At 37.1% G+C, this 23,137-nt stretch overlaps 1 protein-coding gene across 5 annotated transcripts in view; it reads right to left on the bottom strand.

Annotated features, from left to right (window-relative positions):
- Positions 1-23,137, bottom strand: part of ZNF385B (zinc finger protein 385B) — a 436,659-nt gene that overhangs the window by 324,996 nt on the left and 88,526 nt on the right. For all 5 annotated transcript variants that reach the window (XM_067026399.1, XM_067026401.1, XM_067026409.1 and 2 more), the window contains exons 2-3: positions 1,606-1,757; positions 590-907 (exon numbers count right to left, since the gene is read on the bottom strand). In XM_067026399.1, the coding sequence (XP_066882500.1) occupies positions 590-905 (316 nt within the window). In that variant the 5' untranslated portion in view covers positions 906-907; positions 1,606-1,757. The remainder of the gene's footprint in view (positions 1-589; positions 908-1,605; positions 1,758-23,137) is intronic.

Raw genomic sequence — 23,137 nt, forward strand, 5'->3', positions numbered from 1 at the left:
ATGAGTCAGGGAAAGTGCTTGCAGTGGTGCTGGAGCTCAGAGGTAAGCCTTATTGGTTTTGGCAATGGCTGTTCTTATTGTTAGAACACCAGCAGCACGCTGAATATAACACGTCTAGCGCACAAGATTAATTCTCCTTTCCTGCATCATGGATGTTATAAATAAAACTGGAGCTTTTTATATACCACCTAATAGTATGCTACTCAACGGAAAGCAGAGCAAGAAAGCCAAAGAAAGCCTAATTCTGCAGAGAGGAGAAAAAAATTGATATCACTGATCCATTTTAAACACATTTCAAAATATATTAAGGACTGTTCACAAACTACAGACATACTGAAATATGTCAATGGGCTGATATAAAAATTTTGTGTTTATATATATTTGTGTCTAGTATAATATATATTAATAACAATTAAAAAATGTATCCTGAGAAGTAACAGGCAGCTCTTGGATTTTACCTGTAGGGAAAAGAATATACATTGTGGTGGTAGTTTTAAGGGGAAAGATAAGCCTGGCTCTAAATCCTTCATTTTCTAGAACAGAAGCACATCTCCCAGCAGGAAATGGGCCCCCAGGCCCTCCCACCTACCTGTGCTGGTGTAAGTGCTGGGGCTGGCCAGCGTTGGCCCGGAGCCCTGGGCTGGGGGCGGAGGCTGTCCATCACTCAGCTGCTTGACTCGTTTGCGGTGAGACTTGCCATTGTAATGGACTTGGGCCTGGGCTGCAGAGTTTAGCTGGATGTTGCACACCTCACAGAAGGAGAACAGAATTTTCTTTTTCTCTTTACTCAGCTGGTCCTCAGGTCTGTCGTTCTTAATTCCCTTATCTTCAAAGCCCCGTAGAAAAGTTGCCATATTCATAATTCCATCTTCAGGGTAGTTGTCAGGGCTTAAGGAATACTTCATACCTAAAAAAAAAGTACAAATGCTTGTGAAATATATGCCTTCTTATTTTCTAGTATGATTATGATTAAGTTCATGGTATGGTTTAAGCTAAATCTCCTAGCTACTCAGTGATCACGCTTGGAAAAAATTATCAAAAGCACTTAACTGAGCAAATATGATCTTTGAACATGTGTTTCCTCTGTCTGGAGCATTTTCCACTCTACCCTTGCCCCTCTTCCCATCACCTCTCAATTCTTTTGCCCTTTAAACTCCTGCTCACCCCTGAGATCTTAGCTGGAGCATTACCCTCTCCTGGAAACCTGTCTGACCCTGGAGATAAGGCAGACCCCTGTTTACATGCTCATATCGTGCTATGTGACCTCTCTTCAGAACACCTCTCACCATGTGCACATCGTATGTATTTGTACAATTATTTGATTTATGTCTGTTTCCCCAATAGAGTGTGAGCTCTGTGGGGGCAGTAACCTCATTTCTGGGTATCCTTTGGGCCTAGAACTGCAAATCTTACATAATAGGCATTCAAATATCTATTGAAGGAAGGAATAAAGGATGCTACGAATCCATACTATGAAAAAGGGTATGTGTAGACATCAAGGTATACATAATACACACACATCTGCACACCTGCCAACAGATACATGCCCTAACTTGGGGAGGAGGTGAATAACAAAGACAAAAACACATTATGTCTGCAACTTACATTGGGTTGTATTCCAAAAGCCTCTTTATAAGTCAGCCAGTGGGAATTTGAACATATTTTCTTACAGATGTAGTGAAACAAACTGTTTTTAGCTGTCCAGATTAGCCCATAAACATCAGTTTAATCTCTGATGAGGTTGAAATGCAGAACATCTGAAACACAAAATAATAGAAACACAATATATGGTAATCTAGTAATTGAAATAGAAAAAGAGTAAAACAGAGTAGGATAAAATCTTGTTTACTTTTAAGTGCTGATTTTCATTTAGTTAGATAAGAGTATAGTGGCTCATGGGTCCAGCCTCTCTGCGGTATGTGGGATTTTCCAAGACCGGGGCATGAACCCCTGTCCCCTGCATTGGCAGGCAGACTCTCAACAACTGTGCCACCAGGAAAGCCCTAAGTAAAGATTTTAAAGGAGCCTTTTCAGTACCTGAAGAATCTTGGGTAATGAAGATGGCCTTGGCTTTTTATTTTGCTCAGTTCCACTTTAACATATATAATTTTTTCATTTTAGTTAATATCAATGTTACTAGCGTTTTTATACTTATCAGTGTGATTATTACAATGTTTTCAGTTCTCAACTCGAATAAAGAAAAAGATACTCTCACAGAAGAAAAAGGAGAACGATATTCAGAGAACAATTGGGCAAAAGCTAAGGGAAAAGGGGTATGCATGAAAAAGATTTGGCTGAGGTGGACAGTACTGTGCTATGAGGGATGAAGAGTTCAGATAAAGAAAGGATCCTTGCTTGTAATGGATTCTGCCTGGGGGAAAACTCAAAGATACTGGCTTTGAGCAGTTCTGCTGATCCAAGTTGGCTTGGAGCTCTATGGAAGGGAAGGAGAAACTAAAGACTAATCCATATTTGGAGGGTTCACCAGTTGAATGTTTAAAATTCAGAAAATAAGTTATAGTATAGAGTATGATCATAAAGATATTGATTCTATGTATATGGTATGCCAAGAACTCATTTACACCCACACACCCTATTGCAAAGCGTCATTAGGCACTATACCATAGGCTAAATAATAACCTTCAGAGAATTGTTAAAATAGTACTAGTTTTGATATGCTACACCTATTTGTTCCATAAATACCTTACCCTGATGCCACCAATCTAAAGAACTCAATTTCACAAAATTTTCCAAATGAATTTATTCCTTTCACCTCTCCACAAAGGCCATTTTCTTCATTAAAATCTATTCAGACTACACATAAATCAGGTTTAAGCAATTCCTACAGCTGAGTTGCAGAAAATAATTCTGTTATAATTGAAATGTAATTTGAACTGCACATATATCAATATTTTTGCTGTAGTCCCTAAATCCAAATTACTACAGTGTCAAAAAGCCATTTTTCTCATAAAACTTTAGAAAATATCAGTGCCATATAAAAGTTATGTTCAAACATATTACTTTGTGTCCTCTTAAAATATTAAAATTTATCATAAGAATTACTGAACTAAATAATAAAAAAGAGATAAAAATTCTGAAAATAAACTCGTCATTAATATATTAGCCTTGTTTATAAAACTAATCCATTGTAAAACATAAGGAAAACCAGTGACTAATTTTTAACCTTGCAACATCTCACTGAATCATTGAAATCTAAGTGTTATATTTCAACTCAAACAACCAAAATCCTTGACTCAACTGAGTAATGATGACACTTCCATCTGAAAATTCAGCTTCTTTGGAGGTAGGTGGACTTGCCCATGTTGCTAATTAACACATGGTATTTCACAGAAACAGGACATACATCATAATGTTTCCTTTTAAGTTTGAAATCTAAAAAATGACTGTATTATCTTATAAAAGATAAAGCCAGCTTACCTGTGCTTTTCTGATTGCCATTTGTCCTAGAAATAAATTGCGCTTTAGATTTATTTAAATATATATATATATATTTTTTTAGTAGTAAGAAAGAAACCTTTAAAATGAAATGAATGGCTGTTCTAGAATTCTGCTCTAACCTCTGCAGAATACCGGCACCCTTCATAACTTTTATCCCTATTTTACTTTCTCCCAGAGTTATTCTCACAGATGATCCCCCAAACCTCCAACACCATGCTCATGGGCCACTCTAGGGAGAATGCAATGCCTGGGAGTGGGGTGTGCATTCTGTCCCTCAAGTCCCAATTTATTAGTTCTAGTGCTGGTTTCACCACACTTCCTCCCTCTTAGGAGAAAAATAAGTTCAGCTCCTGTTAGCAGCCACTTGCAACCAGAATATATTTAGTCCCAGAGGTCTTGGGAAAAGGACCTAGAGGTGGTAGAGAAGCAAGATATCAGAGTCTCAACATCCAATTTTGACCTCAAATGATATAATTTCTAGGCTAATAATATGCGTGGTGATGATAACATTTATAATGTCCATTTTCTGGCTAAGGGGAAGGTAACAGTGAGTTTAAGTGGAAGAAGAGAAAAATCTCACTTTCTATTTTAAAGTGTTTTTATCAGACTATTTCAAATTACATGTTTCACTTGCACAAGGCAGAAGGACCTTTAGAGGTATCCAATTTTTGTTGTTGTTGTTTTGCGGTACGCGGGCCTCTCACTGTTGTGGCCTCTTCCGTTGCGGAGCACAGGTTCCGACGCGCAGGCTCAGCGGCCATGGCCCAGCCGCTGCGCGGCACGTGGGATCTTCCCGGACTAGGGCACGAACCCGTGTCCCCTGCGTCGGCAGGCAGACTCTCAACCACTGTGCCACCAGGGAAGCCCAGAGGTATCCAATTTTAAACAGAGCAGTGGGCAGCGATCTTCCATGATAGCCATGCAGGCTTATCTGAAGGTAAGAGAAGTCCAGACAACCAACCAGACCAAGTATCCTATGTCTTTTTTGTATTATTTTATCAGGTTAGATGGCCACACATTTAACATCCATGAGAAAATAAGATATTTTGGTACAGGTCAAGGAATTAGAAAGTTGTTCCTTGAGTTGCTGCTTTTGGGGAAGACAAGATAGGATAGTCACTGACTATCTAAAGGAGTGATTTTCTTTAAAAATATTTATTTATTTATTTATTTATTTTGGCTGCGCCAGGTCTTAGTTGTGTGGGCCTCATTGTGGCATGCAGGATCTTTAGTTGTGGCATGTGGGATCTTTTAGTTGCAGCACGCAGACTTATTAGTTGTGGCGTGCAGACTCCTTAGGTGCAGCATGCAGACTTTTGGTTGCGGCATGTGAATTCTCGCTTGCAGCGTGCATGTGGGATCTAGTTCCCTGTCCAGAGATCGGACCCAGGCCCCCTGCATTGGGAGCGTAGAGCCTTACCCAATGGACCACCAGGGAAGTCCCTAAAGGAGTGACTTCTAAATGACCAGGACGTAACACGTCAGGAAATTTTATACTTAACAACTTTCTCTAAAACTGGTCCTGACTGCACAGTTATCCAATTGTCTTTTATAATAATTTAAATAAAAGGCAGCTGATTCAGAGGTAAAGACGGGAAGCCACAGGAAGAATGTGAGCACATCTTACCTTAGAAAGAACGGTCTGGGATCCCTGAAGCTCAAACTGCACTTATACTGTTTCAGCCCCATACTTGGGGTCATTTCAGTTTAATAAACTCATCTTTGGGAAAAGTACTGTTCTTGTCATGAATTATTTTAGGGAAAGACCACACCTCTGTGGATGGGTGTAGGATCACCACAAAGGAAAATACTGTTCCACTGTGAGTCTTACCACAAGATTGATGGGGGCAGGAAGTAGACAAAGTGGCATGAACCTGTGACTGCCTCTGGGCCTGGGGGACAGGGGATCTGTATGCAGGTATGAGAGATTCCAGGCATTCCCTTCGTGGGGAGGTAAACTGATCCCTGGAACAGAGACAGGCCTGAGTCTGGGCAAAGAAGGATGAACAATAGAGAATGCCTAGGGAGGGCTTTGGTCTGTGACCTCAGAGAAACTCTCTATCCAGGAACAACTGTGAAGTTCTCTATCTGTATTTCCTTTTCCCTTTTTTTTCTTTTTTTGAATCCTGAAGCCATCAGTGAAATCATGCAAACATCACAGCTGATCTTCTTATTGGGAAGAATTGTGTGAGAGTCTGGAATGGCACCTGGGTTAAAGCCATCCATGGGAGAGCAACAGCAAGGGACTTAAGGATGTCCGTGACTGGCAAAAGAACGATGCAGTGGTCTAGAAACAGGCAGCTGCTTAAGATGTTAATTAACAACTGGCTTGGGATATCTCAGGGCTTCAAAACAGCATACAAGAAAGGCAAGCTGGTAAAATAATGGAATTCTTACATCAAGTAGAGATTTGAACTATTTTGAATTAGCTAATGTAAAGGGTAAATAGGCTGGGGCATTTGAGCTACCTAAAGGTAAATAAAACAAGGTTATTTTACTCTCATTCATTACTGTAGATCCTAAGCCAACTAGACGCCTAGCGCTTAGAAGATGCTCCATAAACCTTTGGTAAAGTGAGATAGTTGTTATCATTAATTCAACTGAAGTACAGCTGCAGCCAGAAACTGCTAGTTAAATTGGTCTTGGCCTTCAGAAGACCCAATAATTGTATGTCTATGTAGATCAATGTCTTTTCTGGCACCCTTGATCTTCTGAGTGGTCCAAGTTAGCATTATATACAAATAGTATGATAATGTCAATAATGAGAACAAGGAATGCATTTTATTCTTAGTGTCAGAACATCAATTCCAAATATACATATTAGCATTTCAGAGGAAACCAGAATCGAAAATATCCTTATATGCCTAGTACACTGAGATTCTATCAGCAGAAGTAAAAATGTAGGTTTCTTATTACAAGAATAAAATGTTGCAATAATTAATGTTAATTATGAAACTTAATTTTATATAAAGAATAATTACTAAAATTTTTTTCAGTCACTTAAATAAAGAAATTGATTGACAACTAAATCAAGCACTAGCTCTGTAACTATAGAGACAATATATACTTATTTTGAGTTACAAATGTTTATAATCAGATAAATAATAAGTCAAATAATGACAGAAATTAGATTATAGCATAATTCTAATCTTTGTAGAATTATGTGGTGTAGTTGCTTTCATGATATTAAACTAATTAACCTTTAAGCACTATATTTAGTTTTTATTTGTTTAATTCTATTAAGACATGAACCATTTTGGGAAAAATTCTACTTGGCAATTTTTCTCATCTTCTGAGAATGAAGCAAAAGCAAAAGGCCAGCTTTGTTACCTTAAAATTACTACCTCGGACTTCCCTGGTGGCACAGTGGTTAAGAATCCGCCTGCCAATGCAGGAGACACGGTTTCGAGCCCTGGTCGGAGAAGATCCCACATGCTGTGGAGCAATTAAGCCTGTGCAGCACACTACTGAGCCTGCGCTCTAGAGCTCGCGAGCCGCAACTATTGAGCCTGTGTGCCTACAGCCCGTGCTCTGCAGCAAGAGAAGCCACTGCAATGACAAGCCTGTGCACCACAACGAAGAACAGCCACCACTCATCACAACTAGAGAAAGCCTATGCACAGCAACGAAGACCCAACACAGCCACAAATAAAATATTAATAAATAGATTAAAAAATAAGAAGTGAACAGAAAAGCAAAAAAAAAAAATTACTACCTCAAGGAGATAATAATAATACCTAAACTCATAATATGATACAATTTTCTGTTTCCATATCTCAAAAGTCATTCTGAATGATGGTATTGGGCCTTAGCCTAAGGCAAATATGGATTTTAACACTTGGTTTTTGGTGATGCACCGAAAGGTAGATATGGTACACCTCGAGCCCTAGAGAGAGAAATGCTTACTGACTTGGCTATACAGTCTTTATAATAAGGAAGCCTAGATTCCATTTGCCCTCTGCCTGGCCTGAGACAGCAGTAGAACACAGGAGAGGGAAATTCAAATCATGAAGACTTGGGCAAAGGCAGATGTTGCAGTCCCATTCCTCCCATGGCATTGCCAGGGTAGGGGTGCAAGCTTGAACACATTCCTGAGCAGGCCCTGGAGCCCCTCCAGAAGCTCAACTGCTGAATCTGTGTGTGAATCTGGAAGGAGCTGTCCTGGCTCCTTGAGATTACTGCCAACGAACCTTCCAGGCATGGAAGGGAACACAAGCAATTCAAGAGACGGCTCCACGAGTCAGATTTGTCGATCAAGGAAGTAACATCCTCAATTCATTGAACTCTCAGGTCATCTTAAAAAGCTTACAAACACGAATGGTATTTTCTGGCTTTTGCCACATGAGAAAATACAGGGTAAAACTAAAGAGACCACGTTACACACTGTAGTTTTATTTCTAGTCATAATCTCTATATATACCATCTGGACACAGTTTTATATTTATTGCATTTTTCATTCATTTAAAAGTAACTTACATCATTCTAGAAATTTTGGAAAATACAAGGAGCAGAAAAAGATGGGGGAAAGTCCTCCACGTTCCTATCATTCAAAGGTAACCATGTTTTGTTGTTTATTTCTAGCCTTTTTAAATGCACATACTGTTTTCAAAGAACTTTGGTTAGACAACAGACATTTGCTAAGACTTCAAATGTATATTAGAAGCTGAGCTCTTAGACTGATTATATTTACCTACAAATTGATTAATAAGAAGTCAATTTTTCCACCTCTGGTATGGATCAAGTATAACTGTAGCAAGTGTTCTAAGAAGAGAAACAGTGCTATGAACATCATTAATATGGGGCTGCCCTGGTCCATGTAGTCTGAGAGAAGGTGATGTTTGAACTAAAGGATGAATAGGAATAAATGGAAGAACATTCCAGGTAAAGGAGATTGCATGTGCAAAGGTCCAGAAGCAGGAGGAAAGATGGCAGGTAGGACAAACTGAAAGCAGCCCAGTGCATCTAGAGCAGAAAGAGCAAGGTGGAATGAAATGTAAAATAAGGCTGGAGAGCTAAGCTGGGGCCAGGTAACGAAGGTCCTTGCACACCAAGCTGAGGTGCTGGTCTAGGGAAGGTGCAGAAGTATTTTAAACTAGAAGACTGATACGAACAGATTTGACTTGTGAAAAGATTACTTGGCCTTCAGAGTAGATGAAAGATGTGGTGTAGAGTAGGGAGGTGGCCACATGAATATGGACAAATTCAGAAACTATTATAGTTACCCAAGCGAGAGAAAACGGTTGATGGGCCCGGATGGTGATGATGACCCCAGAGGGAAAAAGTGGACAGATTCAAAAACCTTGACAAAAAAAAAAAAAAAAAAAATCAACAGGACTTGGTGATGGATTAAATGGGACTGCTGGGATATTCCCTGGGGATGGAGGCTGACGGTCACCATGTTCCTGCTTCCAATGCCTTGCTAAAGCCAGCAAATGCCATCTTTTTTTTTCTTTTTATTTCCCTTTTCTCTTTTCCTTTTTTTCTTTTTCTCTTTTTTTCTTGTCCTTCTTTTTTCCCTTTTTTCAGTCAGTGCCATCTTCACATTCCCCCTCAGCCTTGTTCCAGCCAGCAGGTACCATCTTTGAGCTCTCCCTCCTAAGCACCAGTATCTCCCAGGGGAGAGCTTCTACACACATCTGGTGACCAAGTTTTTATGTCTGGTGACATAGTTTTGCAGCTGCCACCCAAGGGCCTCCCCTTGATCTCCTGGCTCTGGTGGCCAAGGGAGGGCTTGCGTTCCTGGGTCCTATGGGTCTCTAACAATCGGAGAGACAGTTCTTGGCAGACAACCACTTCCAGGGTACTGCACAAAAGGCAGACAGAAACATACTCCCCAGTCTTTCTGAGAAAGAGGGCTATTTACTTGCAGGAGCTTTGGCCTGAGGGTCAGGCTTCTGGTTTGGCACACTTATAGAGCCTAAGAAGGGGCTCTCAGAGAACAGAGGCTGGTGCATGCAATTTCCCTCAGCCTCGCCCCAGCTCACTGGTATTGTATAGAAAGGAGTCTCTTCTCTGGTGCCCTGATTATTGTGGCTACTGTCAGGGATCTCATTTACATTGCCTGGCCCTGATGGCCAGCAGGGTTTATATGTGTGGGTCCCCCCCCCAGGACTGTAATGAATGGAGAAAGAATTCTTAAACAGCTACCACCCCCGGGGCACAGCAAGAGGCAACAGATCCAGGAGCTCATACTCTGAAAAGACGCCTATTAGCTTATCATCATAGCTGCATCCTGAGGGGTAGTCTTCTAATTAAACATACATCTAAGGGCTGACTATAAGTAAACCTTCCTGAGACCTTGGAGGGCAGGGACTAACTTTGCACTCTCCCTCTACTGTGCTCCAGACCACCAGCATCTCTCAAGGGAGCTCTTATATGCATCTGGTACCCCAGTTTTTACATCTGGTGCCCTGGTTTATACAAATGCCACTCAAGGGATATCCCTTGATCACCTGATTCTGGTGGTCAGGGAAGCTCGTGCCCCTGGGTCACACTGGACTATAACAATTGGAGAGACTATTGGTAGTTCTTGGCAGGCTACCACTCCCAGGGCACCAAACTGACAACAGACTGAAACACACGACTAGCCTTTCTATAAAAGAGGCCTACGTGCTAGTCCTGGAACTTCAGCCTGAGAGACAGGCATCAGGTTTGGCACACATCTAGTGGCTACAGAGGTGGTATCAGGGAATGTAGGCCAGGAGACACCATCTTTGTGCACTCCCTCTGGCTTGCTACAGTTCACCAGTATCTCACAGAAAGGAGCTTATACACTCGTCTGGAGACCTGATTTTTGCAACTGCTGCCCAGAGGACACTTTCACATCACCTGGCTCTGGGGTCATCAGGGCTTACACTTGTGGTACCACAGGACTGTATATACAGGCATACCTTGGAGATATTTCAGGTTTGATTCCAGACCACCGTAATATAGCAAATATTACAATAGTAACATCAAATATCTCTGATCACAGATCACCATAACAAATATAATACTAATGAAAAAGTTTGAAATACTATGAGAACTACCAAAATGTGAAACAGAGACACAAAACAAGCAAATGCTGTTGGAAAATGATGCCAATAGACTTGCTTGAGGCAGGGTTGCCACAAACCTTCAACTTGTATAAAACTCAGTATATGAGACACAATAAAGCAGAGTGCAAAAAATGAGGTATGCCTGTATTTGCATTCTTTAAAAGCTGTTGCCTGAGGATCTGGCTTCCAATCAGCCTGAATCAAGGTGCTGACTGAGATCCTCCCCTTTGGGACCCTGACTGGTCTTAGCACATCCTCAACTACTAGGAGCAATTAAAAATAAAATAGGCCACTTGGATAATCACAAAATTTGAGAGAAAACAAATACCTAGGACATGGTTGAACAAGAAAGTTCAACCCTTTAAAATTGGGAGAAGTGGCTATTTCATCCAATGCATAGAAACCAACACAGACAGTCAAGTAAAATAAAGAAACAGAGGAATATGTTCCAAAGAAACAAGATAAACCTCAGGAAAAAAAAAAAAAAAACTAATGAAAGAGAGATAAGTAATTTTTCTGATCAAGAATTCAAAGTATATATGCCACTCTCTCACTTTATCACAGCTTATACACTACCAAATGTAAAATAGATAGCTAGTGGGAAGCAGCCACATAGCACAGGGAGATCAGCTCAGTGCTTTGTTACCACCTAGAGTGGTGGGATAGAGAGGGTGGGAGGGAGACGCAAGAAGAAGGAGATATGGGGATATATGTATATGTATAGCTGATTCACTTTGTTATAAAGCAGAAACTAACACACCATTGTAAAGCAATTATACTCAATAAAGATGTTAAAAAAAAGAATTCAAAGTAATGATCATAAAAAGGCTCACTGAATGAACACATTGAGAACTTCAACAAAGAAATAGAAAATCTAAGGGAGTTCCAAACAGAAGTCACAGAACTAAAGAACACAACTAAACTGAAAAACACACAAGAGGGGCTCAACAGCAGACCAGATAAAGCAGAAGAAAAGATCAGAGAACTCGAAGACAGGGCAGAAGGACTCACCCAATTAGAGCAGCAAAAAGAAAAGGGAATGAAAAAAGTTAAGACAGCTTAAGGGACTTATGGGACAGCATCAAATGGACTAGTGAGAGAGAAAGGGGCAGAAAACTTATTTGAATAAATAATGGCTGAAAACTTCCCTACCTGGGGGAAGAAACAGACATCCAGATCGAGGAAGCCCAGAGATTCCAAATAAGATGAGGCCAAAGAAACACACACCAAGATATATTATCATTAAAATGTCAAAAGTTAAAGACAAGGAGAGATTCTTAAAAGCAGCAAGAGAAAAACAACTTGTTATGTACAAGAGAACCCCCATAAGATTACCAGCAGATTTTTCAGCAGAAACTTACAGGCCAGAGGGGAGTGGCATGATATATTCAAAGTGTCAAGAGAAAAATAATTTCCAACCAAGTGTATTCTACCTGGCAAAGTTATCTTTCAGAGTTAAAGGAGAGATAAAGAATTTTCCAGACAAGCAAAAGCTAAAAGGAGTTCATCACCACCAAACTGGCCTTACAAGAAATGTCAAAAAGACTTCTTTAAGCTGAAAAAAAAGGGTGCTAATTAGTAACAAGAAAACATATGAAAGTATAAATCTCACTGGTAATGGTTAATATATAGTAAAAGTAGTGAATTAATCACTTACAAAGCTAGTATGAAGGCTAAAAGACAAAAGTAGTAAAAAAATTATAACTACAATAATTAGTTAAGGGATACACAAGATAAAAAGATGTAAAATGTAAAACAAAAACATAAAATGTGGTGGGGAGAGTAAAACTGTAGGGCTTTAGAATGCATTCAAACTTAACTTGTTAATAACTTAAAATAGACTGTTAAAAATATAAGTTGTTTTATGAAAGCCTCATGGTAACCACCAAGCAAAAACCTACAGTAGATACAAAAAAGATAATGAGAAAGGAATCTTAGCATACCAAGAAAGAAAGTCACCAAACCTCAAAGGAGAGAGCAAGAGACGAAAAATGGAACAGAGGACTAAAAAACAGCCAGAAAACAATTAACAAAGTGGCAGTAAGTACATACCTATCAATAGTTACTTTAAAGGTAAGTGGACTAAATGATCCAACCCAAAGAGACAGAGTGGCTAAGTGGATTTAAAAAAAAAAAAAATGACCCATCTACTTGCTGCCTACAAGAGACTCACTTCAGATGTAAGGATATACACAGATTGAAAGTGCAGGGATGGAAGAAAAGATATTCCATGCAAATAGAAATCAAGAAATCTGGGGTAGCTATACCTATATCAGACAAAATAAACTTTAAGACAAAGACTGTAATAAGAGACAAAGAAGGCAATTCATACTGATAAAAGGGTCAATCCAACAAGAAGATATAAAATTTGTAAATATTTATGCACCAGGATAGAAGCACCTAAATATATAAAGCAAATATTAACAGACCAAAAGAAAGAAATAGACAGCAATACAATAATAGTAAGGGACTTTAATACCCCACTTACATCAATGGATATATCATCCAGACAGAAAATCAGTAAGAAAACATAAGCTTTAAATGACATGGTAGATCAGATAGATTTAACAGATATATACAGAAAATTCCATCCAAAAGCAACAGAATACACATTCTTCTCAAGTGCACATGAATCATCAGAATAGATAAGTTAGGCCACAAAACAAGAGTTAACAAATTTGAGAAGACTGAAATTGTATCAAGAATCTTTTCCAACCAAAATATTGTAAAACTAGAAATAAACTACATGAAGATAAGTGGAAAATTCACAAATATGTGGAGATTAAACAACATGCTACTGAACAACCAATAGGATAATGAAGAAATCAAAAGCAAAATTTTAAAAATACCATGAGATAAACAAAAATGGAAATACAACAGACCAAAATTAATGGGATGCAGTAAAAGTAGTTCTAAGATGGACATTCATAGTGATAAATGCCTACCTTAAGAAATAAAAAAAAATCTCAAATAAACAACCTAACTCCATGCCTCAAGGAATCAGAAAAAGAAGAACAAATGAAGCCCAAAAATACTACAGGGAAAGAGCAGAAATAAATATAAGATAAAATTGATCGTGGCAACATATACACAACACTGTGGATATAATAAAAGCCAACTGTGGATTTTTAATGGGTTAAATGTATGGTATGTGAATAATATCTCAATAAAGCTATTAAAAAATAAAAGCAGCAAAATCAAATACAGAAAAGAAAAAAAAAGAAAGAAAGAAAGAAATATAAGAGACTAAGAAGACAATAGAAAAGATCAATGAAACCAGAGCTGGTTCTTTGAAAAGATAAATAAAATTGAAAAACCTTTAACTATATTCACCAAGAAAAAAAAGTGAGGGAACACAGACAAAATCAGAAAAGGAAGAGGAGATGTGACAAACGATACCACAGAAATACATAGGATCATAAGACACTACTATAAACAATTATATGCCAAGAAACTGGATAGCCTAGAATAAATGGATAAATTCCCAGAAACATACAACCTTCCAAGACTGAATCATGAAGAAATAGAAAATCTGAACAGACTGATTACTCTTAAAAAGATTAAATCAGTAATTTTAAAATTCTCTACAAACAAAAGTCCAGGGCCATATGGCTTCAACTAATGAATTCACTCATTCAAAGAAGAATTAAAATCAATCCTTCTCAAACTCTTCTAGAAAACAGAAGAGAAGGGAATACTTCCAAACTCATCTTATGAGGCCAGCATTACCCTGACACCAAAACCAGACAAAGACACTACAAAAAATTATAGGCCAATATCCCTGATTATGATAGATGCATAAATCCTCAACAAATAATAGCAAACCAAATTCAACAATACATTCAAAGGATCATACACCATGATAAAAGTGGGATTTATTCCAGAGATGTAAGTATGGTTCCACATCTGCAAATAAATCAATGTGATACACCATATTAACAAAATGAAGGATGATAAAAATAATATATTGAATAATTATCTCAGTAGACACAGGAAAAGCATTTGACAAAACTGAACATACATTTATGATAAAAACTCTCAACAAAGTAGGCATAGAGGGAACATACAACAACATAATAAAGGCCATATATGACAAGTTCACAGCTAACATCATATTCAATGGTGAAAAGCTGAAAGCTTTTCCTCTAAGATCAGGAACAAAACAAAGATGCCCACTTTCACCACTTTTAGTCAACACAGTATTGGAAGTGCTAGCCAGAGCAATTAGGTAAGAAAAAGATAAAAAAGGAGTCCAAATTGGAAACAAAAAAGTAAAACCATCTATTTGCAGATGACATGATACTGTACATAGGAAATCCTAAAGAATCTAAAAAAAATTGTTAGAATAAATAAATTCGGTAAACTTGCAGGATACAAAATCAACTTACAGAAATCTGTGCATTTCTCTACACTAGTAGCAAACTATCAGAAAGAAATTAAGAAAACAATCTCATTTACAATTGCATCAAAACGAATAAAATACCTAAGAACAAATTTAACCAAAAAGGTGAAAGACCTGTCTTCTGAAAACTGTATGACATTGATGAAAGAAATTTCATCAATATAGTGAAGACACACATAATTAGAAAGATATTCCATGCTCATGGATTAAAAGAATTAATATTGTTAAAATTGTCCATACTACCCAAAGGAATCTATAGATTCAACGAAATTCCTATCAAAATGCCAATGATATTCTCCACAGAAATAGAACAAACCATTCTACAATTTGTATGGAACCACAAAAGATCCCAAAGAATGAAAGCAATCTTGAGAAAGAAGAATACAGCTGGAGCATCACACTGCCTGATTTCAAATTATACTACAAAGCTATAGTAATCAAAAGAGAATTGTATTGTCATAAAGACATACACACAGAGCAATGGAATAGAACAGACAGCCCAGAAATTAACCCATGCATATATAGTCCATTAATTTATGAGAAAGGAAGCAAGAGTATACAATCAAGAAAACACAGTCTCTTCAATAAATGGTGTTGAGAGGACTGGGCAGCCACATGCAAAGAATGAACTTGGACCACTATCTTACATCATGCACAAAAATTAACTCAACATGAAATAAAGACTTGAATGTAAGATCTGAAACCATAAAACTCCTGGAAGAAAAAATAGTCAGTAAGCTCCTTGACATAAATCTTAGTGATAATCTTTTAAGTTTGACACCAAAAGCAAAGGCAACAATAGCAAAAATAAACAAGTGGGACTACATCAAACTAAAAACCTTCTGCACAGTAAAAGAAACCATGAACAAAATGAAAAGGCAACTGACTGAATGGGAGAAAATATTCGTAAATCATTTATCTGATGACATGCTAATATCCAAAATATATAAAGAACTCATACAACTTAACAGCAAAAAACAAACAAACAATAAGATTAAAAAATAGGCAGAGTATCTGAACAGAGATTTTCTAAAGAACATATACAGGTCAACAGGTACATGAAAGATGCTCAACATCATTAAGCATCGGGGAAGTGCAAGTCAAAAACACAATGAGGTATCACCTCACACCTGTTAGAATTGCTACTACCAAAAGGACAAAAAATAATAAGTGTTGACAAGGATGTGGAGAAAAGGGAACCCTTGTGGACTGTTGGTGAGAATGTAAATTGGTGCACTATGGAAAAACAGAACTACCATATGATCCAGCCAGTCCACTTCTAGTTATTTATCTGAAGAAAACAAAAACCACTAACTTGAAAAGATATACGTACCCCATGTTCATTGCAGCATTATTTATAATAGCCAAGATATGGAAACAACCTAAGTGTCCATCGACAGACAAATGGATTTAAAAAGTGTGGTATGTATACATACTGGAATATTATTCAGCCATAAAAAAGAATGAACTCTCGCAATTTGCAGCAACATGGATGAACCTTAAAGGCTAATTGAAAGAACTCAGAGAGAGAAAGACAAATACTGTATGATCTCAGTTATATGTAAGTTTTTTAAAAAAACACCAAGCTTATAGATACAGGAACAGATTGGTTGTTACCAGAGGCAGGGGTGCAGGGTGGGCCCATGTGTGAAGGGGGTCAAAAGATACAAACTCCCAGTTATAAAATAAGTAAGTCATGGGGATGTAATATACAGCATGGCAACTATAGTTAATAATACTATATTGCATATTTGAAAATTGTTAAGTGAGTAAATCTTAAAAGTTCTCATCATAAGAAAAAAATTTTGTTACTACATATGGTGATGGATATTAATTAGACTTATTGTGGCAATCATTTCACAATATATACAAATATCAAATAATTATGTTGTACACCCAAAACTAATATAACGTTGTATGTCAATTATACCTCAAAATTTTAAAAAAGTACCTGGGCAGTTTTTAAAAATACTGATGCCAGGGCCCCATCCTTATTGATTCTGATTGAACTGGTGATTCTAACCAGTAACCAGGTTGAGAACCACTGCTCTAAAGATTGGAGCTGTTTGAAAGTAGTCTCAGACCTAGTCTGGAGGTCTGCTGCACAGCTATCAATACATGTTACCCTGACACCACTAGGTATGGAAAGAGCATTTGATTACTCCATTCCTGTGAGCAAGCACCAGCATTTCTGGGGCCCTGTTAGGCTGCAACCCCCAAAATAAACACACAAGGCCAGGCTGCCTGCCCCAGAACCTTCTACTCAGGTCATGGATGCCTTTTATCTTCAAGGCATGGTTGTCCCAGAGGACTGGCAGGATGGAGCTCTTTGACCCCTATCACAACCAGGAAGCTACAGCCCTATATCCAGTTTTCCAGACCTAGCCTAGCTCTCATTCTATACTTTGAAGTATTTCTCTAAATGACCTCATGCTGCCTCTACTTCCTCTTGTATGTTGGCTTACATACCTTCATCCAGCTTCCTTGAAGCAGTCTTCCCTTTGTTCCCAACACCTACCTGGAACTGAACTAAACATGCCATGATCTCATTTAGACTTCATCCTTGGCTGTAGGCAACTTCCTTAAATCCCCTTTCTTCTAGTTGAGAAAGCTTTTCATTCTAAGTATCACAATAGGGTATTCTTCCTAACTTTTCCTGGGAACTTTGTAGATAATACATATTTGGAAAATCAAGTATATGTAAGGATAATTTTCCTAAAAGTAACATTTAAAAATATTTGAGAAATTTTAATTTAGGATAACTTATTCCCAAAGAAAACTGTTTCTTAGGCAGGCAATGTATTGGCATGACATTTGTAGAAAAATGACAAACTTATATTGGCTGACCATATGATGAATCAGCCAAATCAGGACATTTTTGCTCAGTATAAATGCTAAGTTGGACAGAAAGATGCCCAGTCAATAGATGTAAAATGAAACTGCCCTGGGGAAAATGGAGCATATAGCCACCCTATGCTTATGACATGAGGCCTTTAAAGATGAGCCAAACCCAAGAAAGCAAAAATTCATCTTAGGTTGTTCAACTGTACTTCTCTTCAAATGTACTTTCTCCACATTTTTTACATGAAGAAATAGACCTTGCAATTTTAGTATTTCACTAAAGCACTTATATATGGGCAGACTAGATTATACTGTTACTTTTATATCTACTAGAATACATCTAAAGTATACAGGCCTTGAATACATCTATAATTGAAACTTTAAAAGATATTCCTTCTTTTTGGAAAACAAAATTGATTAAAAAATCTTGAACTATTTGTGTTTTAGTATTTTTAAAATTACTTTGCATTTTCTTATCACAAAACTAATGTGTTTATTCTCTCCAACTAATCTGTAGACTCAATAGAATTTTAACAAAATACTAGCAAGATTATGTTTTGGAAACTGAGAGCATGATTCTAAAATGTATATGAAAGTTCAAAGAGCCAAGAATGGCCAAGGCAATTCTGAAGGACAATAAAGCTGGAGGACTTAACACTACATATTGTAGCCTATTATGAGGCTCTAATAATTAAGACAGTCAGAATATGGCCCAAGAAAAAAAATAACTAATGGAACAGAGGGTGAATATATATGTATATTCACCTGATTCATTTCAAAGATGATAGACAATAAGGTAGTAGTGAGAGAACAGTCATTTAAATAAAGGGGATGGGTTGATTGTTATCCATATTGGAAAAACAGTATCTCTATACCTACACCTCACACTATTTATCAATTCTAGAAAGATTGCAAATCTAAATGATACAGAAAAAATAATAAAGCTCTCAAAAGAAAAGATAAAAGAACATTGTCATGACTTTGGAGTTGGCAAAGCCAAAAAATGTATTAACCACTAACATTAAATACATTATAAGTTGAAATATATTAAAATTTAAAATGTTTTCATCAAAAGACATCATTAAGAGATTTAAGAGGCAATTCACAGAGTGAGAAGCTATATTTGCAATACATATATGCAACAATGACTCGTATCCAGAATATATATGAAAATTTCTTCAAATCAGTAAGACAGACACAATCCAATAAAAAAATTAACAAAAACCTTAAAGTCACAATAGACGATATCCAAATGGCAAATGAATATGTAAAAAGGAACTCAACCTCATTATTCATTAGACGTGTTAGAAGCAAATTAAAACCACAGCGTAGTACCACTACCTCTAACAGAATGGTTAAGATGAAAAGGACAGAAAATACAATGTGCTTGATGAGGATGTGGAGCAACAAAAACTTATTCATGACTGGTGAAGTATAAATTGGTACAACTACTTTGGAAAACTGGTAATACAACTAAAGCTGGGGATATGCACAGTCTAAGACCCAGCAATTCCACTCGTAAGTATATATCCAACAGAAATACACAGATATGTTCACCAAATGTACAATATTCACTAGAATGTCCATAGAAGCAGTATTCATAATAGACCCAAACTTAAAAAGTATACAAATGCTCACCAACAGTAAAATGGGTAAATACATTGTAATATATTAATTCCTACAAAGGAATAATACGCTGCAATAATAATTAATGATTTACAATGACATGGAACAATATGGATGTATTTCAATATAATAGCGAGCAAAAGAAGCCAGATCAAAAGATTGTAACTTGTATGATTTCATCTACCTATATGAAGTACAAAACTATGTAGAACTAATCCATGATCTTAGAAGTCAGGGTAGTCATCACCTTGGGAGGTAGTAGTATTGGTGAGGAGGGAGGGTAACAACTTAAAGTGAGCACAAAATGGACTGATAATGTTCTATGTCTTCAGATGGGTGCTAGTTACACAGGTGTGGTCAGTTTGCAGAAATTCATTGATCTGTAAGTTTATGTTTTGAGATGTATATTTACTTCAACGAATGTTTTTAAAAGTAATGTGATCAATATAGAATATTTGAGAAATAACATAAAAAGAAAGAAAATTAATGCCCCACCCTCAAACCCACCACCAGAGATTTTAATTTAGAGTATACTTTTCTAGAGTTTTTAAAATGTGACCATATTACTATATACACAATTTGTATCTTATCATGAACATCTTTCTATGCATTAAATATTTATCTTTAACATCAGTCCTAATGACAGAAAAATATTCTCCCTACAGAGGTAGTTTAGCCAAATTGGAGTCTCATTCCTGGGATATGAGGAAAAGAGCAAGACCAGGGAATCTTAAATACCTCTAAGGCCTTTGTAACCATTTCTTCCAAACACTTTCAGATTCCAGAGGATCAAGGATCACTAAAACCATTTCATTTCCCCTAGGACAGTGTTTTTTCACTTTTTTTTTTTTTTTTTTACTATTTTAAACATTCCTGGAAAAGATTTTTTTCATATGTGTCTTTATACGCATCCATGATTATTCCCTTAGGATAAATTCTGGGAAGTAGGGTTCACAGGTCCACTTTTGATACGTATTGCCAATTTGACCTCTAAATAAGTTATACCAATTCAAACTTCCTTCAGCAGTGTATGAGAACGTCTATTTCCCTGCACCCTCAACAACTGAGAAAGCTGTTTAAAGAACTCTTAGTCCATCTGACAAGCACAGCACATTTTCAAATGCACTTATGTGATTACTAGCATAACTGGGCAGTTTTTCATATGCATACTGACCATGTATTATAGATTTTATTTATGAATCTCCTATTCACGACCTTTGCTTTTTTCTTTTATCAATTGAAGTTTATCTCTCTTATTTATATTAAAAGATATTTTTATATATTAAACATTTTAACTCTCTCTAATATAATGCAAATATTTTCCACTTAACTTATCTTTTCATTTTGCCTGTGATAGTTTTCAAATGTACTTCAATTTTTATTTTTCATGTCATCAAGTCTATCCACCTTTTCATTTATGATCACTGCCTTTAGCTTAGGAAAATCCTTCCCAGGACTATGTTATAGGTGTTCTTAATTTTTAAAAAATAATTTTGTAATTGCCATTCGGGTTTTAAACATGACATATACAAGAAGAAGAAAGAATAGAAGTTTAAAAACCAGTACAATCTCTCTTAATGTGGTTAAGGGCATATGAGACAATTGTGTCAATGGCTGTGGCCTCTATTAGGTGGTTACATTGAAAGTCAAGGAAAAGAAGGAGGTAAAGCAAGAAAGGTTCTTTTTAGACACCAGTAAAATATTCCTTCCCAAAGACCTTGAGGATAAACCATCCTCCTCTTCAACTTGTTGACTGTTTTGGAGACCACTGCCGTATAATCTTATGAGAGGCAGAGAACAGAGCCAGCCAGCTTCCCTCCTGCTCTCTGACTCTGGAGGAGCAGAATACACATCCAGTAAACAACCTCCATCCAACTTTTCCAGTCAACTTCTCTCTTGTCAACTACAAAATCTGGATACTAGACATCTGTCCCAATGACCGTTTTGAAAGCTAAAAGATGAACTGCTGTGAAACCTTGAGTGACTGTCAGATAAGGAATGGTGCTATAATTAACTCACTGGAACAAAGCTTAGGTATTGTCATTTGTTCTTTCAAAAGTCAAAGGAGTTGTATTAATTGTGTAGCAGATGCAAAGTTTTAACATCTGTGAGTATTCAAAAATACAGAGAATATAAGCTTTCCTATAAAGATTCCAGACCTGATGATTGCTTTTTCACATTAGAAGGTATAACTTTTGACAATAATGTGATGTTCATTCTTTTCTTCTGTTATAATATTTTAAAACTTGGTCTGGAATAATTGAAAATGCAATGCTTTACGTGTACACACACACACACACACACACACAATAGTTATTATAGAGACATCATTGAGATGGAAGCCAGTACCTGCTCTGAGTAATTTTATCTGGTCCTTTGACAGGTTCTTATCTTGCCCTTGTAGTTACTCTATTACAAGCTACTGCCACTAATAGGGAACAAAGATAGATTTAGACAAGGGATTGTGTTGTATTGGGTCAAAACACACAGAAAGCATAAAAGACTTAAGAGTAACATGAGAAGAAAATAGCAATCTCAAGGCTCCCTTAAGAATTTAGAACACCAGGTCAAGATTCAAAGCTGACAGCTTTGGTGGGTGCGATATGGCTGCCAAGAAACGACCCTGCAAGCCCTGCTGGAGAAATTAATCCCAAATGTACTACAGGCAGAAGATGACACAATCACTGAGAAGAAGGTCAGGCATATAAAAGACGATGATGAGAAGAACAGGCCACAAAGACTCGAATATCAGAGCAATTGAGGTTGTCAGATTTTGATTGTGAGAGTCAAAACCAGAAACTGCTCAGAAGAGAAAAGGAGAAAATGTCTTGTTGAAAATCAGTGTCCTGATGTTCTTGGGGGCAAGACCAATTCTCCAGGTTTCAAATGGAATAGGAACCTCCAGGTTCATTAAATCATCACCCCACTGCTAGTTGGAACTGATATGAAATAGAGAAGGCAGGTAAAGATGACCCAGAAGAGGGATGTGCAGAATAAGAGTCTGACGGCAAGAAAGTTGATTTTACTTGAACTTTTAATTTATTGCCACCTCTGACTACCTGTTCTTTCCATATTGATTTTCTTTTACATGGTCTTTTGCCCTTTTAAAATGGATTTTTAAACAATGTTTCTTTGCCAAATATCTCCACTGCTTCTGATGTTACATTTGATGACATTTAAAGTCTTTATATTCACTTTCCTCCTGAAAGAAATGGTGCCTTTGACTTAATTCTAGTCTAAGAAAAAACTAGAAAAATAGTGAAAGCCAAATTTATGCACTGTCCCTAAGAGTAATTGCTAATTTTAACTCTATAAAATGTTGATGAAGTACATTCCCCCAACTATTTTTAGATGGATTCTTAATTTCAAAGTTATAAAGTTGTTAAAAATCACTCTGATTTACACTCAGAAAAGACTTAGAAAAAGAATGGCCGGCATACAATTTGTTCAGCCACTCAAACTTTTATTTCCTGGTGACTACATTGTGCTGTGGAACAATTTCATGTTTTCAGATACATACCTGAGTACAAGGCATTTTTGATTTGTATGTAGCTGGCAATGTGGGGCAATGCAGAATAGGAACCAAGTACCTGGGCTAGATGGGGTTTGCTCGTTTGAATTCTTGGAGCACTATGTTCACATCAACAAGTGAAATTCATATGGTATTACACAAACAAGTCAAATTAAGGAAGGAGCATAAGCATTTTGAAAGGCACCATCCAATAATCCCCACAAATGTCTGTCTTTTGAAAGATGCATTGAAGCATCTATC

Source organism: Kogia breviceps, chromosome 2 (assembly GCF_026419965.1).
Source record: "Kogia breviceps isolate mKogBre1 chromosome 2, mKogBre1 haplotype 1, whole genome shotgun sequence".
NCBI classification, from domain to species: Eukaryota; Metazoa; Chordata; class Mammalia; order Artiodactyla; family Physeteridae; genus Kogia; species Kogia breviceps.